The following is an 18,077-nucleotide window of genomic DNA, read 5'->3' as shown; positions in this document are numbered from 1 at the left end:
TTTGTCCGGGTCCTCTGGTTTTTTCCCTCCGCATTTAGAATAGACATGCGTTTTGATTATTTGGCTACTATGAAGTTCCAAATGATAAGCGACTTCGTCGCGTTGTCCACTGGCGGTGGCCAGGTCGCTTCTGAAGAGAGACCTATATAGCTCTGTGGGCCTTACCCGGTAAAATTAAACAAATATTTATAGTAATAAACCGATTGCACAAGCGGCACAACCGTGACAAAATAATATTGTGGCCCCCACTCCCAACATGTACACCTCATCCCCCCCCCCAAAATCCAAGCAAGCTTCTGTTGAGCACAGATGCAACCATAAGTCAATAATACAGAGCGAAGAGACAATTGACTGAACAGACCCGCTGTGTGTGTATCTTTACGCGCGTTTTTTTTTTGTTACAGTATTTTTTGCAGCGTGAATGTGCTTTTTATTTTCCGTCTGGAACGCGAAGCGGATGAGGGGGGGGGGGGGACGTATTTTTAAAAAACTAAATACAAAAAAAACCTCAAATGATCCTTATTGGCGGTACCCCGGGGTACCAAATAATACAAAATGGCCGAGGCAATTAAATATTTTATTTCTGGGACGATTTTTTTTCCAAGGGGTGTACTTAACTCCGCGAGTGGGGTACCAATCAATCCAAAATCGATGTCGACACGCAGCGAGGACGATTGCGCTGAAACCCTGAACCAGGGGCGGTTTCTTCATTAGGGCGATTGGGCGACGCACCACCAATGTCATTCAACCACAGAGTCACGCTCGCCGTCACTGTGCCTCTGGATATAGTCCAATCAGCGTCATGTCACGTTCTGTGTAGTACCGCCTCTTTTTGGGCGATTTCACTCCGGCTGAGAATCGCCCCGAGTGGCCCCATAGACTTACATTCAAAGATGCTTTTTTTCGACCGGGGGGCGCTGCAATGCATTCTCTATGGCTTCCGGGAGGGCTCGCCCTAACGTGCTTACGTCATCATACGTGCTTACGTCATCATACGTAAGCACGTTTCATCCAACAATATAATTTGTGGCCACCTAGTGGAATCTTTAATAAAAGAAACTTGAGTGGTTTGTTTTAATAGTGAGTATAGAAACAAACAAGATGTATTGTAAGAGTCACTTTATTTTTCATTAATATTAAAGAAGTGAAGTTGCCTTTACATGCTTAAGCTGTTAATTTATCCATTGCATGGGTGGACCTTATCCTTATCAATCATCCAGACATTTGCCCCCCCTGAGAGATTTTGCAGGAGCCGCCACTGCCCTGAACGCTCGCGGTACGCACCGTGGTGGTGCATCGTGTACAGCTCTTCGAGATGAGTCGATTGCCGCATCGCCGACCATCAACAGAGTAAAAACGACTGCGTCACGGACATTATGCAAGAGCCGGGGTACTATGGTGCCCCGGGGTACCGCCATATGGTTCAACTCCCCCAAAAAAATTGGCCTCATTAAATAATGAACTGCTACTGCATGTGGATTAGCCCGTAATGAGCCTGCAATGCGCACCTGTTGCCGTGAAGGCCTCTCCCTCGAGTAAATATAATAATGAAGCATCCCCTCTACCTCCACACTCCCTTGTTGCCACTGAGAAGCCTCCTCCGAGTAGCACAGTTGGCCACGTACGGTGCGGAAGAAGTTCCAACGTACATACAAGAGGGAGCCTCATCATGTCTGGCAAGCCGCATGCTTTTTTTGTTAACCTTGAAAGCGAGAGAAGGCAATTTTGCATAATACTGTGGCGCGCACCAGCGTCGCTTGAGTTGTCGTGATAATCTGCGGAGGGCCGCGTGCCGCTCAAGGAGACTCGGCGAGGACGGTGGGAAAGTAAAATATGAAACTATTTTTTGTTTTACCAGGTTGAGGCCACACTGAGCTATGGAACTCTTTTTGAGAGGCGAGCTGGCCACAAATGAGAGCTCGACAAAGTGGCTTATCATCATCACGTGGACATTTATAGCAGTCAAATACTTTAAACACTTGATGTTGATTTCTAAATGTGGAGGGGAAAACCGGAGGGACCCGGAGAAAAATCCACGCGACCACGGGGAGAGAGACACGCAAACTCCAAATATGCAGCAGGCGTCAGGGTCGGGATCGAACCCACGACCTCCTGTACACCAGGCGAGGCGGTTAACATCTCGTCACCGCGGCGCCCCCAAAAGCCAGGATTACCGTTGTGAACTGCATGCGTGCTCGCGGTGAAAAGGGGGGGCTGCGTGGAGTTCCATTAAAGCGAGTGGACATTGTCGTTTCTTGTTTTTTGAAAAAACACGTTCGGCTTTGTTCGTGGCACTTAGCGTGCCCCCTACAAGCCCGCGATGATTTTTAGATGATGAGGATGGCGATGACCCCGTAACCCCCCCCCCCTCACTAAAGAACGCGATCCCCCTCGAGCGTGAGCTAATATTTAACGTGTTCATTACAGCGCGTATTCATTACAACACGAGGGTTCTATAATTAGTGTCTGTTAATAAATCCAAGAAATAATTCGCGTAATTTAAATTAATCATTACTCTGCTCCAATCTGACCCTGATGTAAGTAATGACATTTTAGCAGAATTTGATCATTTGGACCGACGAACTTTTTTCCCTGCTTGCCATTGGTGAATCTTTTTCGTACGCATTCTATTTTTTATTTCAAACCCACACATTGCCCCTTTCCTTAACAGATAGAAAAAAAAGTCTTTCATTTGTATTGCCATCATTTGAAATTCAGCCAGCAGCGTTGTTGTGCGTGGGTAGAGAGCATCTTGTTTACTCCTCCGGGTGCCGCAGTTCTACAGCCAACAGCGTTTGGCCGATTGCATAACAAAATCGGTGCTCCCATCGTGCCAACACTTCAATCTGCTTGCACAACAGGAGCTGTTCGTTCACACGGAGGTGTCCTCCCAGAAGCCTTCATTTCATTACAATCATCGTCACCGTCCACGACAAATTCACTGCTGATTGAAGGCCCCGTCAGACCGTCGCCGTCCTAACGCCTCCGCTCAAGGCAATTCTCATCGCTCCGTCTGCGCGGTGGACTTCCTCTGGGGTGCGGTTCCCTCTCTCGGCTGATGATGCAATTGCCCGTCCACGTGGCGTCACATCGCCGGTTACGCTCAGGCGTCGCGCCTTCCACTGTGGCTGGTCACTGGTGTCTTCCCCCACTCCCCCCCCCCCCGACCATCACGGGCGCCAAGTTGGCGCAAGTTCCCAGTGGCTCTGCCGAGGTTGTAAGTGCGGTTGTTGAGTCAAACCTGCGCACAAAAGCCCCGATGGTGAAAGCTGCAGTGCCCATCTGAAGCGCAGGCGCCATCTGGCCCAAGCCACGTATTCTCCCCGAGGCATCGGCGCCCCTCCCAGACCGCGCGGGGTCCTGTCCAGATGTGCCATTCGACCCTGAATAACCCGACCCGCTTTAAAGCGCGCGCGAGTGTGCCTGCGTCTTTTGTTTTGGGGAGCGATGGGGGGAAGCGATTGGTGCACTGCTGTCTAAACCGGGTTACCCGAGTTCGATTCCTGCTCACGGCCAACATCCGTGACGAATATCTAAAACGGGCTTGGGTCTCCGCCGTGGGTCGACTTGGCCTTAAGCGAGTACTTTGTGCGCTGTGTACACATCACCACTGGAGAGACAAAGGCGGCCGCGCGTGGTGCTGGCCACATTCTTCACCCCCTCGTGTGCCGTGTCGGCCTTCATAAGTGTACGCTATCGGCACGCTCCTCACAAACAGTCGACTCAGGTTCTCATTGGAATCTGTGACATTTGTCTTTGTTCTGTGTTCAGGGATGGAATGTCCCTTGACACACAAACACACACATATGTATATTTCTTGACCTCCTGATTTTTGCACGTGGTGAGGTTTGTCGTCTCGTGATGTCCTCGTAGTCCTCGTGGCGTTTGCACATTTATCGAATTCCGCAGACATTTGCGTTCCGGCGGGAGCAAACAAAAGCCACCTTGTGGCTGCCTTCGATCCCAACGCTCTGTGCGGCAAACGCTGACGAATTAACGCGGCGATTTTCTGTTTTTCACCGTTGTCTCTTGCGGGACGAAAAAAAAACGCCTTTTGCGCTGGGATTTGGAAGCGTGCTTTCTCCCACCCACGAGAAGGAGCACCAGCAGATATAGGATTAGTTATTAGGATTAGTTATTAGATTTGTACTTGAAAAGTGGATATTTTACGAATATCCCAACAACTTTGGGGTGTTAAAATATTATTTTTGTGAATGAAAAAAACCGCGCTATTCTGCATTTTCTAGTGGTGCACAAACACAATGAACAAAAACTTAACACGTTCGTCAATAACACTGTGGCTCTAAATAGGGTAAATAAATAAATACAAATAATATACAACAATAACAAATCTGCCCAGAAAACACTGGTGTATTCAACTTTCTTGGCTTCCATTGGCCGGTTATCATCATCATCACCAAGGCATTAGTTGTTTCGCTATTTTGAAACCTTGAAATGCCACCGAAGCTCGTGCCATCGCAGTCGATTCTACCGTTGCCCATGGATGCCTCGGCTGAGTTCCCGAAGGAAATTTAACCGCGGCTCTCGGCCGTCGTGGCCACTGCGCTCTCCCGCCGCCGCCCTTGTGCCCGCTGTGCCCGCAGGTTCCCGTGCTGCGCCTGTGCGTGCTGGTGGCCGCCACGGGCATTGGGGGCAGCTTCCAGTACGGCTTCAACATCTCCGTCATCAGCGCACCCACGGCCGTGAGTGCCCTCCCCCACCCTCCGCACCCACCTCCACCATCATCCTTGCCTACTTGGTGATTTATTTCATTCACTCGATCTTGAGACCCCTTTGAGTTTCGCGAGCAACACACAAACGCCGTCAAAGCGACCGGCGGTGACAAATTCTCCAGGCTATCTGGCACGAGGACATTACGGGAGAAGGTTACACAGGTACGAGAGCGATTCCGGGTGGCCATTGAGAAGCCTGCGAAAAGCTGCTCGTTGTTTAATTACTTGCTAGATTGGGTAGCCACTTTCTGAGGTTCGTTTGGCGACTTTCCACTGTTAAAAAGTCAGCAACGCTGCACTCCCAGGCCCCCCCCCCGCCCCCACTGCGCACATCCCCGCACTCGACCGGGGTGACAAGTGTGTGGCACACACCCACAATGCCTTGCACGCACCCAGAATGCCGTGCGTGTTTGCCTCTCTGAAAGCGCATTTGTTAAAAGCCCCATACCTGCTGGGGAAGCCCTCATCCAGCAACGGATTCGCAAAAGAGCCTTCCGTGGAAACGTCTTCTATCTCGTGACGTAACACCGACAGCCAACTGGAAATATAATTTGGGGCAAAGGAAAAAGGTGTTTCTACAGCGCGTATGTATGTATGCTGAACTTATTTCCCATCGCATGTAGCCAACTCCGCTAATCGGAGGTGCGAATCGGACTGTGGCCTGAACCTTTCAAGCGGCAATGGGGTGCCACCGGCAGCAGAACATTTCTGAAACAGGATTTGCCAAGTCAAGCGGGAGTAAATATTTCCTAGAGAGCGTTCCGTTGGACGCCATTACAATTTCCATGAAAACAACCCGGCGAGCCTCGCTTTGTTAACGTTAAAAATCATGAATCCCGGCGTCCCCTTACGCAGATTCCCTTTGTCCTCCGGGGCGGGGGGCCTAGGCCTCATGCCGCGTGTTTGTCTGGTTTTGGGCCGAGGTTGGCCGACGAGAGCGGTTTTCGAAACATTTCTTGGCGGGACCTCACAAAAAACTGCAGCGTGGAACGACGCGCCGATCGACCGCTGTGCCAATTACAACCGCGAGGGAGCCGCCGCCGCCGCTTTGTTCGACGAATTGCAAAAGCGAGAAATCAAAAGTTGGAATTCTCAAATTGGCCCGAAACCAGCACTTGTGAGCGCGCACCGGAAGGAAGTGTCAAAAGCGCTGAGACGTCAAGAAGGAAATCCTGTTGAAAACATCGCCGAGTCTTTTTAAAAGGGGCTCATTTGTCTGGCCTTTTGTGGGGTTTGGCTTCCAGAGAGATGGGAAGGCATTTTAGGATAAATTTGGGGCTGTAGCCAAGAGTTGTGCAAGTCTAGGTTTTTCAGACCTCGGTGACCTCCGCTGTGTTACTCCGTTGATTCTGCGCGAATTATGTCTGTGTGTGTGTGTGTTCGATGAATTGAGGCCTGTCCCAAGTGTGACTGAAGGAGAGTGGTACTTTTTTTTATTTGTCTCGATTGTATCCAGACTGCGAATTCGGTGTCTTGTCATGATCCAATATATCTGTTTCGGATCTTTCCATGGTGCAGTGAATCCCTTTCGTGTTCGAGAATCGCCCACAGAACTGGATACTGTTGAGCCGACTTCTGTTCAACGTAGTATAGAAGGCAGCACTTCCCCCACCCGCCCAGCCACAGGGAGTAATGTTCGTCGCATACCAGTTAAACCAAAATTAATAATTCTTAAGAGCTGGACGTTAGTAAAAAACACAGTGCAGGACGAAATCAAATGTTTTGGGTTATTTTGTGATTTTAATTGGTATGGCCAGGCTGTGACCATCAACTCGCGGCGCTTGAGGGCCACCGTAACCGCACAGCTTGGGGGTAATGGCCTCCATCCATCCATCAGTAGATAGACAAATGGCTGTCAATTATCATGAATCTTAAACGGGTTTTACAAACAACGGTGCCAGCTTGCGAGTTTTCACCTCCGATGCATCTTTCCACTGCACAACCGTGCTGTGCCGGAGCCACGCGAGCGAGCCAGCTAGCCTGGCCTGGCTCAGCAGGCACCGGCGCGCACGTCACGAGGCCCCACCGCGGCCCTGCTTGGCTTCGAGCCAGGATACACGTGTCTTGTCTCGTCTTGCGAAGCCATCGTGCATCGTATCGCGGGTTCGGTTTTGGCCCCGGCTATGGGATACGCCAGTCGTCAAAGGTGTGCCGCTCCAGATTTGAAGCTTTCGTGACTGCAAGGATTCATATTCTTAGGTTTTTTTCGGTAAAGTCACGTAGGTAAAAAATTAAAATTAATAAAAGTAAAATAAAAATGAAAATCACGACGACGGAAGCTTGTGTTGCCTCCGAAATGTCGTGATTTTTATTTTATTTTTATTTTACTTTTATTAATTTACATTTTTTACCTACGTGACTTTACCGAAAAAACCTAAGAATGTGTGCCGCTCCGCCGACTCAAGAAGACCTAACGTTTTGTAACGTCACTCTTATTTTGTTTTTTTCTTCTCTCCGCTCGCGCCCGCCGCCGCCGCCGGAGCAGCACATCCAGCGCTTCATCAACACGACGTGCGAGCAGCGCTACGGCGCAGGCCTTGACCAGCACGTGCTCACGTTGCTCTGGTCGACCGTCGTCTCCGTGTTCACGCTCGGCGGGTGCCTCGGCGCTCTGCTCGCGGGGCCCCTCGCCATCCGCCTGGGCAGGTGCGTTCAGTCGTAATACCCGCACCTATTATTTCGCCCAAATCCGCAAACAAAACGTCAGACTGCCACAGTTTGGCGCCGGCAATCGGCAATTGTGTCGCTACGGATCTCTGCGGTGAGTCTTGAAAAGCAAAGGCGCTTCTAAACCTCTCTAAATAAAAATTAACGCTGACCCGGTCGCGCGTTCCGAGATTAATCGGCGGACATGACCCACCCTCGAACTTGCAAATGTCTCGGAATGGGAAAGGGTTAACCAATCGGGTTAGAGCCCAGCTCTGCACATGAGTAGCCCAATGCAGGCAGCTGACAGATGCACAGAGCCTGCTGCCTTGTTTTCCGTATTTCCCAATCGGCAGACTGCACGACTGCTGTCTTTTTTTCTCCCCCCCCAGCTCCGCCCTCCCCCCCCACCCTTTTTTAATTAAGTAGAGAATGCAATACATTTCATTAAGTGGTTAATAAGTGCGTGGAAGGATTAACGAGTTAATAAATAAAGCGGCAAGGTAATTGCGTTGTTCGCGAAAATCCTGGGCTGCCCTCTGCCCGTTTAATTCTTTAATTAAAAAAATGTAATCCCCCCCCCCCCCCCCCAAGTTCAAAGGGTCGTGCGATTCAGCACGGCGGTGATTTGTAGCGCGCGGCGTGAGGCCACATGATTCGGTTCGCTGCCCGCCACCAGCGGAAGCGCCCCAGACGTACCCGACGTCGAGGGGCTTGAGCCCCGGGCCGCCGCCCTCTTCGGCATCGTCGGACCATGATCAGTCCGCTGCTTGGACGAAGGTCTCGTCCCTCCCCGAGCCTTCTTGTCGCCCCGTTCTCTTACAGTCCTGACCTTCAACATTCCACCTGAGCACCTGCGCGCGAGCGTATTTCGTCACTCCATCTCTCTCTGCAGTGGACGGTACTCGCGAGACGCGTTCCATCCCTTGGCGGCCACTTCATTGTACGTCTGGGCCGTCGTGCTGTCGTCCCGTCCCTTCTAGCGACGCGTCCTGCCCAAGCCAGTCAGCTTGCTTTCCTTAAGAGTTGGAACATTGTGTTGTTTTAAACCAGCGCATGTTCTCCGATCCATGCGTTCCTCCGTCTCCCTCCCTCCCTCTCTCTCTCACACAATTCGACTAATCCGCCCCCTTGCATCGTCCCGCACGGCAATCGCGCCGCCCTGCACTGCACCGGCTCCACAACCATCGTCAACCACGGTGAAACTCGCCACGGCGATTTGGACCGCGCGGTGCAGTGCGAGGTGTCACGTGACGCCCGGTCGAGCCCCGAACCCGACGCTCCGGTGGCATGATCGGCCCGCCCCCCCCCCCCCTGCTAAAAACGTTGCCCAAAGGTCAGCACGGCAGCAGCTGGCAGTGGGGGCCGTCTGCGTCTCGCCGAGTTCATCAATCCGGTGGTGTGGCCCCAGCGGGAGGCGTGGCAGGGTCGGACAAAAGCGTCCGGGTCGCGAGCAAGCGAGGGCCCGACATCCTTTTTTGAAACCGTTGCTCTCCGCCTCGGCGGCGACTTCTTCCGACACCGATCCCCGCCGACAGCTGGGAGTAGCAGACTCTGTGTCCGTCCGCCCCCCCCCCCCTCTCCCTCACAGCTCTCATTGGTTTGTGACGCAGCCTCCATGTCTCATTTGATTGGAGGACACCGGCGGCGTTGCCCCCCCTCCCGCCCGCCCGATGTGCGTGGGGCTGCGATGGACGTTCGAGGGCGAGCTCGGGTGGCGTTTCTTCCCTCTTGGCGCGGTAGCCCAACGGAGGATCATGATTTTTCGATTTAAAGCTTTCGTGACTGCAGGGATTCATCTTCTTGGTTCTTTCAGTAAACTCACGTAGAAGGGAAATAATAAAATAATAATAAAAAACATAATAAAATAATTCTCACGACGTTTCGTCTACAACACCTGAGGACGGCTGCTTGCGTTGTGGCCGAAACGTCGTGAGAATTATTTTATAATGTTTTATTTTTATTATTTTATTATTTCCCTTCTACGTGACTTTACCGAAAGAACCAAGAAGAAGGAGGATCATGAGTCTAAGGGGTGGCAGGGGCTGCCCGTGCCGCGCTACGGGGGTGGTAACCCGGGGCTCGGATGAGCCGTCCAGCCGCGCAGAGCTGCAAGCGACTTCTTCTTCTTGTGCAAGGCCTGACCTTTAAAGCATCCGCCCCAGCAAGTGGGCTCATTGTTCGTTGGCCAGGAAAAGGGGGGCACGGCGTGGCGGGGCAGAGGTGCGGCTGAGCATCCGCGCCACTTCTTGGCCGGCGGACGAGAATGCACAGTCCGCAGAGGTCCCTCGCCAGTCGGGCCAAATGGAAGGGGTTAGCCGGAGGTCGGTGTCGAAACACACGATTCAAGCGAGTGGTGTGTGTGCGCGTGTGTGCGCGCGCGTATCCCGGCCTTCATAGGTGCTGCTCGCTAACAGCACATGCCCCAACAGTCTCTTTTTCTCGCTATTGTCCCGGATTGCCCTTAATTGATTTCAGCAATGGTTTTTAATTCTCACTCGCATCTTTGAGAGACCCACTTTGTCACACCGCTGAATAATCCGCTTGGAATTACAAGCGTAAGCCTATTCTCCTGCTATTGGAATTCAGTTAAGTACATTGGATTAAATAAATAAAATATATCTTCACTTGAGATTAGGGGAGGATTAACTCATGAATGGAACAAACGACGTATAACTTATTTCCTTTTATGTCATTCGTTTCATGTGTATATGCGGAGGGGTGGGTAGAGCGTTCACGCAAGTGGTTAGTTCACTGCGCTATGAACCCATTGGCATGTGTTCATTTCCTAGCCGTAGTGTCATCAGGGGTGAGTGATGTCTGAACCAGCCCTGCAACCACCCCAAACCCCCCCACTACCCCACTACCCCAAGCCTTGCTGACCAGTGGGGTGACCACCAAGGCATGCTCGGGACCAGCAGTGTATAGACAAAGTGCTGTACAATGTTGTACGTTCATTTCGGAGGCCCTGCTTTAAATAATTTCTCCGTGCCTGCTTTGTGCGATACAAATGCTCAGTTGAATACGCCTTTTTTGTTTTCAATCCATCACTGAAGCATTTTTGTTGCGTTAGCCCAGCCGTGTGCATCCAAAATACGATTTGAAAGCAAACATTATTACGACAAGTTAAACGGTTTTTGATCGAAACCAGCGGTAGACTCCCCGCATGTGAAAAAGAAATGTTGAACTCCACATGGAAACACTCTGGGCTTTTAGCGCCGTTTACCAACCCTCATGTTACAGGCTCGGCGGTACAAGCAGCGCATCTGGCCCCTGAGCAGCGCACTCAGCCGCACATGCTGGCGACATCACCCTGTCGCTCTAGCGAGGCTTGCAGAGCACCATGGGAAACTTTTCCCACCATGCCTTACTGCCTGCACACACTAAGACAAAGAATCCCCCGGTATAGCCTTAACAGATCTATGGGGCAAGTGCTGTTAGCGAGTAGCACCGACGAAGGCCGGAACGGCACACGAGGGGGTGGGTGGCCAGCACAATCCCCAGCTGTCTTTGTCTTCCTAGTGGCAAATTTTTACACCGCACCGGGTACTCATTTGAGGTTGAGTCGACCTCGGGAAAGCTCAATACCGGTTCAGATAATAGTCACCGGTGTTGGCCGTGACCGGCAATCGAACTCGGGTCACCGGGTTCCATAGCGCATGACGCTAACTGCTACACTACCGCTCCCTACACAGACAAAGACAAAGATCCCCGTATAGCCTTAACAGACTGTTGGGGTATGTGCTGTTAGGCCAGAATGGCACACGAGAGGAGGTGGATAGCCAGCACCACGCCCGGCCGCCTTTGTCTCCCTAGTGGCGATGTTTACACACCGCACCAGGTACTCGCTTGAGTCGACACGCACACACAAAAGATCCCCCGTATAGCCTTAACAGACTGTAGGGGCAAGTGCTGTTAGCGAGCACCTATGAAGGCCGGCACGGCACACGAGGGGGTGGGTGGCCAACACCACGCCCGGCCGCCTTTGTCTCCCTAGCGACGATGTTTACACATTGCACCATGTACTCATTTGAGGCTGAGTCGACCTAGGGGAGGCCCGGGACCGGTTCAGATAATCGTCACCGGTGTTGGCCGTGAGCGGGAATCGAACTCGGGTCGCCGGGTTCATAGCGCAGCGCGCTAACCGCTACACTACCGCTCCCCACACACACACAGACACACACACAGACACACACACAGACACACACACAGACACACACAGACACACACAGATACACACACGTGCGAACCGTCGTGTCGGGGTCGGTGGCGGTGGGTGGGGTGGAGATGGCGTCTGGCTGACGAGCTCGGTCATTGAAAACCGCGTCTCGCTGTGCACGCCCTCGCTTCGCAGGAAGGGTGCCCTGCTGTTCAACAATGGCTTTGCGGTGCTGGCCGCGGTGCTGATGGGCGTGAGCCGTCCCGCGACCTCCTTTGAGCTCATAATCATCGGCAGGCTCCTCATCGGCATCAACTGCGGTGAGCTGGGCCCCCCGGGGTCCGTCCCACACCCCCCCCCCTGAAACCGAGAGGCTTAGGTGGCTGGTGGCCAGCGCAAGGAGGATTGAGCCTATACTTCTTCTTGGTTCTTTCGGTAAAGTCATGTAGAATGGAAATAATAAAATAATAAAATAAAACATTATAAAATAATTCTCACGACGTTTCGGCCACAACGCAAGCAGCCGTCCTCAGGTGAAGACCAGGTCTGTCGGGGAGACAGCGTCTGAATGATGAGAATTATTTTATTATGTTTTATTTAATTATTTAATTATTTCCATTCTACGTGACTTTACCAAAAGTCACGAAAGCTTTAAATCGAAATTTGAGCCTATACTCTTAGTTTTTTCGGTAAAGTCACGTAGGTAAAAAATTTAATAAAAATTAATAAAAATAAAGTAATAAAAATCACGACGTTTCGGAGGCAACACAAGTCTCCGTCATCAGGTCGACGTTTGTGAGCGAGTTACTTGACGACGGAGACTCGTGTTGCCTCCGAAACGTCGTGATTTTTATTATTTTATTTTTATTAATTTTAATTTCATTTTTTACCTACGTGACTTTACCGAAAAACTACGAGTATGAATCCTTGCAGTCACGAAAGCTTCAAATCTAGGATTGAGCCTCCCCCGCATCCATTTTCCCCTTCAGACTTTGTGGTTAAAACGCACGGTGGAGGGGGGGGAAGGCAGTTGGCCACGTTCGTGTGGCGGTCGGGTTTTCTCTTTTTTTTTTAAATGCCAGAAGGTCTTTGTTTATTACAAAGCATGTTCGTGGAAAGTCATGTGTGGTGCCACCCCCCCCCCACCACCCCCCCGTAATAAACATGAGCTCAGATTATTTTTCCATTTCACGTTAAATTTTTATTTTTCCCCAAACCGAGGCTATACTCTGGAAGTTCTCATTTGTTTTTTTGATCTTGTCACGCGCTCGCCCGTACACACCCCGCTCCGTACGTATGCGCATTTATAAGTTAATTCACAGTGTGTCTTGCATGATTGGGCTTTAATGAAATACGAGTCCAACCGTAGCACGGTCCGGGCGCCCGCCGCACACTTCACTGAGCAGCAATTTCACCAACTCGTATATTTTATCATCGCTCGTTTGGTGTGATATAACGACATACATTTATATATACACACACACACACGCGCGTATAGCGATACATCCCTGCCTTGTTATTCCATTCAATTTTCAGAAATTCACGGTCGCGAGTCGGTGCAAGTGTCCCAAACTTGTTTTTTTGCCCAAACGTAGCGGCCTCTTAGTGGGCGTACGGGTTCACGTGACCTCATTAACGTGCAACCTATGCGAAATTTTCAAAACGTCGATTATGCGTGTCGCGAGCTCAAGAATCGATGTGGATGACGACGACCGATGTGGGCTCATCGCCGCTTGATCCCCGATCCCTTTTGCCGTCGCCAGCGATCTTTGACGTTTGCGAGCGCGCGCATTTTTGCCCGTGTCGTCCAACCAACTGACCAATCACGTATGCCGATTGTCGCGTGCGTGCGTGCATTGTGTGCGTGCGTGCCCCAAATTCACTCACAGGAGTGGGCCTGAGCCTGCAGCCCATGTTCCTGGGGGAGTCGGCCCCCCAGCACCTGCGTGGAATCATGGCGATGGGCGGCATCCTCTTCCTGCCCTTCGGCATCGTCAGCGGACAGATCATGGGGCTACGGTGATGATTGCCGATGATCACTATTGACTCCGTCAGACACTGGCCAGATCTCGACTACTGACTTGCTTAAAACTACTTTTTTATTTTGCCGGATGAGGCCCACTGAGCTATGTAGCTCTTTTTCAGAAGTGACCTGGCCGCAAAGGGTAGCTCAACGAAATTGCTTATCGTGTGGAAATTTATAGCAACAAAAAAATCTCAACGCATATTTCTCAATGTGGAAGGAAAACTCCACTCGACCATGGGGAGAGCACGCAAACTCCAAATATACAGAAGGCATCAGGGTTGGGATTGAACCCACGACCTCCTGCACACCAGGCGAGGTAGTTAACATCTCACTTTGTCGGAACCACCTGAGGTGGCATAGTGGTGGCGATTCCCATTTGTTTATGTGGCTCACAAGAGTTAATTTTGTGATAACCATTTTAACTGAGTGGGTTATAAAATAATTAACTTGTGTTAGCCGTATAAATATACTGGCTTGACTACCCAGCTTCGCCCGAGACTTGGATTCTTGTCTTGGATGCGTAACGCTGCCGCATGCGGGTGACATCACAGATGTGACGTCACCGCTCACTTGCGTGCAAAATATATCCATTATTGCGCCCCCCCCAACGCCCCCCAAAATACAAAAGTCTATTTTTATACTTTTTGCATTGTGTACAGTCTGGAAGCTACCCACATGCCAAATTTCAAGTTTGTTGCATGTCGGGAAGTACGCTAAATATTTCGAACAGACACACATTATCACAAATTTCCCTTTTATATAAATAGATATCGCAACTGATAAAGTTGAGCTACTTTAGGTGGCACCAGTATCGTCTCTGGCCCATGGGCTACATGAGACAGGCCACGTTCTTGCAAAAGTATTCTTAAACTTCCCTATTCCAATCCTTTTACTGATCCGCGTATTGACATGACGAACCAGACGAGCCGTAGAAAAGAGACGTTGGGATGGGGAGCCTCGCCCACAGCACGTGGGCGCTGACATTGAAGTCCACTCGGCAGCCGCTCCTCGCCGAGCTGCTGGAGCCGGGACGCAGACCCCGGGGGCGCCCTGCGTTCGATCGTGCGTGCGTACGTGACGCCGACAACAGTGACGATGATCTGAGCCGGTCCTGGGCCTCCCCTCGGTCGACTCGGCCTCAAATGAGGAACCTGGTGCGGTGCGTAAACATCGCCACTGGGGAGACGAAGGCGGCCGGGGCGTGGTGCTGGCCACCCCACCCCCCCCTTGTGTACCCATTACGGCCTTCGTAAGTGCTCGCTAACAGCACTTGCCCCAAAAGTCTGTTAAGGCTATTCGGGGGGGGGGGGGGGGTGGGGTCTTTGTCTTTGCGTGACGTTGCTCCCTGCCCCCGGGGACTGCCGTATTTCCCCCTCCCACCGTTGCAGGGAGCTGATGGGCGAGGAGGAGATGTGGCCCTTCCTGCTGGCACTGACGGTGGTACCGGCGCTGGTGCAGCTCGCCGTGCTGCCCCTGCTCCCCGAGAGCCCGCGCTTCCTGCTCATCGACCGCGACGACCGCAAGCGCTGCCTCAAAGGTAGCCGAGCGCAAACGGCGCGCTCTTGTGCGTAGTGGGTTCGAATTAGGTGCGCACACACACAGCTTGGAGGCAACAGTATTTATTAAACGGTAAGTAATATAACACTGTACATGAGGTGGTGACCACCTTCCTCAACTCACTAACACTCTGGAACACGACACAGAGTGGACCAGGCAGGCGACGGGCTGCCTGGTCCAGGACGACGACTTGGAGGACCGATGATATCGTCTTCACTTCGGAGTTCAACAGCCTCGCTCTGCGTTCACACCACGCTTATATCCGCCCAGGCGTGGCCGGCTCTGCCCAGGCCACGCCTCCCTTCCCAGGCCACGCCTCCCTTCCCCCACCTCTGGAAAGGTCTGGGTCCCTCCACCACGTGACCCCCCAGGCACCCCCTTGGGGCCCCCAGCCCTCGTACGGGCCGACACAGTAGTGACCGTTCTATGTCACTACACATGCGCAAAAGGCACGCGCGACGCGAACAGCACTTGCGGCACACGTGGGAATACATGGGCACACGTGGGTACACGTGGGCACACGTGGTACAAATGGACAACATAGCACGCACGGTGACAGGTTATATCGGCATGTAACGATGTATTGATTTTAATCGCTCTCTTATGCGTTTTCGGGTTGTGCCCCCGCGTTGCTCGGCGTGAGGTCCAACGCTTCGCTGCAAGTGGCTTATCACCATCATTACTGCGAGGCAGCTGATAAAAGCCAGGCCTTTGAAAGGCTTGCAGACGATCCCAGGAAAGCAACCTCAAAGAGAGGATGTCCCCTGGTTAAAACCAGTGGCTTAGTCGGGAACGATTCTGTTTTGTGGCGGATGATGATGACGATGATGATGACGACGACGACGAACGGTGGTGATCATCATCATCATCATCAGGCGTTGCTCGATCCACTGCTGGATAATGCCCTCCCGATCGCTGTCGCCATCACCTCCCACGATGCGGCGAGCGCGATGCTCCGCCTGGCACCTTGTTGCGCACGAGCCAACGCCGTCGCTTGCCATGGAACCGGGACACAATATCGATTTTTAAATGAGAAAACGGGGAGCGCCCGTCGGCAGGATCCGACCGCGTGCTTCACGCGCGCGTTGGCGAGGCCGCTCGCCACGCCACCGGCGGACGAGCGCAGAGACTGCCGTGACGTCAATGTCATCGGGCCTATCGGAACAAATTTGCAGCCCATGGTGCGTAATTTTGACTTTTGAAGTGGGGGTGGGGTTTGGGGGGGGCCTACGTCCCTTGCCCAAGGTAAATGTATTTTTGGGGGGCCCTCCTGGGTTTTGGGACCCCCGTGCAATTGTATACCCCCTTGCACCTCGCCCCCCCCCCCCGCCCATAGTGTGTTGATAGACCTGCATCACGTACAGGTCTAGGGTTGGCCACCTGGTCCTGGTTTTACCCGGGACCAGCCTCTCTTTGAGCTTGCTTTCCTGGGACCATCTGCAAGCCTTTCAAAGGCCTGTCTTTTGTCAGTTGCGTAACAGTAATGATGGTGATAATAAAACAAAAATCCCCTCTGTTTCAGTGATTTGTGCCTCGGAGGTGACAACCCAAAACCGGGTTATTCACCTTGATGGGGATGGGGGGGTAGTGGAGGGTGCACGATCACCGCCTAAGGAATTTGGCAACGGCACCTGGCACAGCCGAGGGGCCCTGGCACGAGCAGTGTGCCACACCGCAACGCTCGCCACCAGGGAGCTGTCTGGAGTGCTTGGCCGTGCGCAGCACAGCGGCGGCACGATCGCTGCGCCGCGGTCGCTGGCAGGCCCCGCACGGCTGTACCTTGGCGCCCCCCACCGCCGGTGATTGCACCCGCCCCAGAATTCCCCCCACCCCTACTCACCCCCACTCACCATCGAGGTGAATGACCGAGAAATCAGGTGGTGGGCCACCTTTCGGGGCCACAACGAACGCGAGGGACGGAGGAGAGAACCACAGGCACAAGCCGCCCATGTCGTGTCGTTACTGTTCATGCCGTTGCGCACGATGGGCTGCGTATCCTGAAGGTCGTGGTGACTTCATCCGTGACGTTCATGACGGTGCGAATCCTCGGCGATTAAAAGTGTAACAGAGGTTTGTTTGGGAGTTAGATCGCGTAAATGTATAAATGTGTCGTTAAATCCGCCACCACCAGACACAGCCAACTAGTAAGGGTTGTCACGTAAACAGAACGTGCCAATTCGTCACTAGTACAACATGGTATGTTCTGTTTACGTGACAACCCTTGCTATACTCTTTGGTTCTTTCGTAAAGTCACGTAGGTAGAAAAATAATAATAGTTCACGACGTTTCGATCGCCACACAGGCAACCGTCTTCAGGTGGGAGTTGGCTGTGTCGGGTGGTGGCGGGTGTAACAATACATTTAGATATTTACGCAATCTAACCCCCCAAAAAAACCTCTTATGGATGATATTGGTCGCGAAAGCCTACGTGTTAAACTAATTAAAAGTGTGTTTTTGGTTTTTTATTATTGTTTTTTCACCAGATTAAAAATAGTGGAAGCATTTGGCATCCTCTCGCGAATTACATCACAGTCTCTCTGAACATCCTCCGCTCTTTCTGAGGCGGCCACAGGAACGGAAAAAAAACATCGACCGGACTCCACGCAGCAAAGCGCAGCAATCGGTGGCGATTGCGATGACAACTCCGTGAACCGAGCCCCACGCGGTTTTGTTTCGTTACCTTCAAAGAGGCAGTCGATTCATCGTGGTGCAATTAATTCCGTGGCAGTTGGTGGCATTTCCGTGTGCGAAGTAGCAATGGGGCCATAGTGCAGGTGGTTAGCGCCGCTGCGCTGCACCGCGAACTCGGCCACCCCGAGTTGGTTTCCCGCTTGTGGCTCGAGTCAATTTTAATTGAGTAAAATATGGCAATGTATAAAATATCAGTGCTGGTGAGACAATGGCGGACGGGGAGGCCTGGTGCTGGACACCCGCCCCCCTCGTGTCTCGTGCCGGC

General features: G+C 52.2%; 1 protein-coding gene across 1 annotated transcript in view; it reads left to right on the top strand.

Moving 5' to 3' along the window:
* The window catches only part of LOC133348410 (solute carrier family 2, facilitated glucose transporter member 11-like), a 60,217-nt gene that overhangs the window by 29,819 nt on the left and 12,321 nt on the right, over nt 1–18,077 (top strand). Inside the window, exons 2-6 of the mRNA XM_061561202.1 lie at nt 4,605–4,703; nt 7,219–7,379; nt 11,734–11,858; nt 13,428–13,557; nt 14,953–15,101. Of these exons, the coding sequence (XP_061417186.1) occupies nt 4,605–4,703; nt 7,219–7,379; nt 11,734–11,858; nt 13,428–13,557; nt 14,953–15,101 (664 nt within the window). The remainder of the gene's footprint in view (nt 1–4,604; nt 4,704–7,218; nt 7,380–11,733; nt 11,859–13,427; nt 13,558–14,952; nt 15,102–18,077) is intronic.

Source organism: Lethenteron reissneri, chromosome 27 (assembly GCF_015708825.2).
Source record: "Lethenteron reissneri isolate LAM-NWPU_2019-01 chromosome 27, ASM1570882v1, whole genome shotgun sequence".
NCBI lineage: Eukaryota > Metazoa > Chordata > Hyperoartia > Petromyzontiformes > Petromyzontidae > Lethenteron > Lethenteron reissneri.
This window is presented reverse-complemented; position numbering and strand designations above follow the sequence as displayed.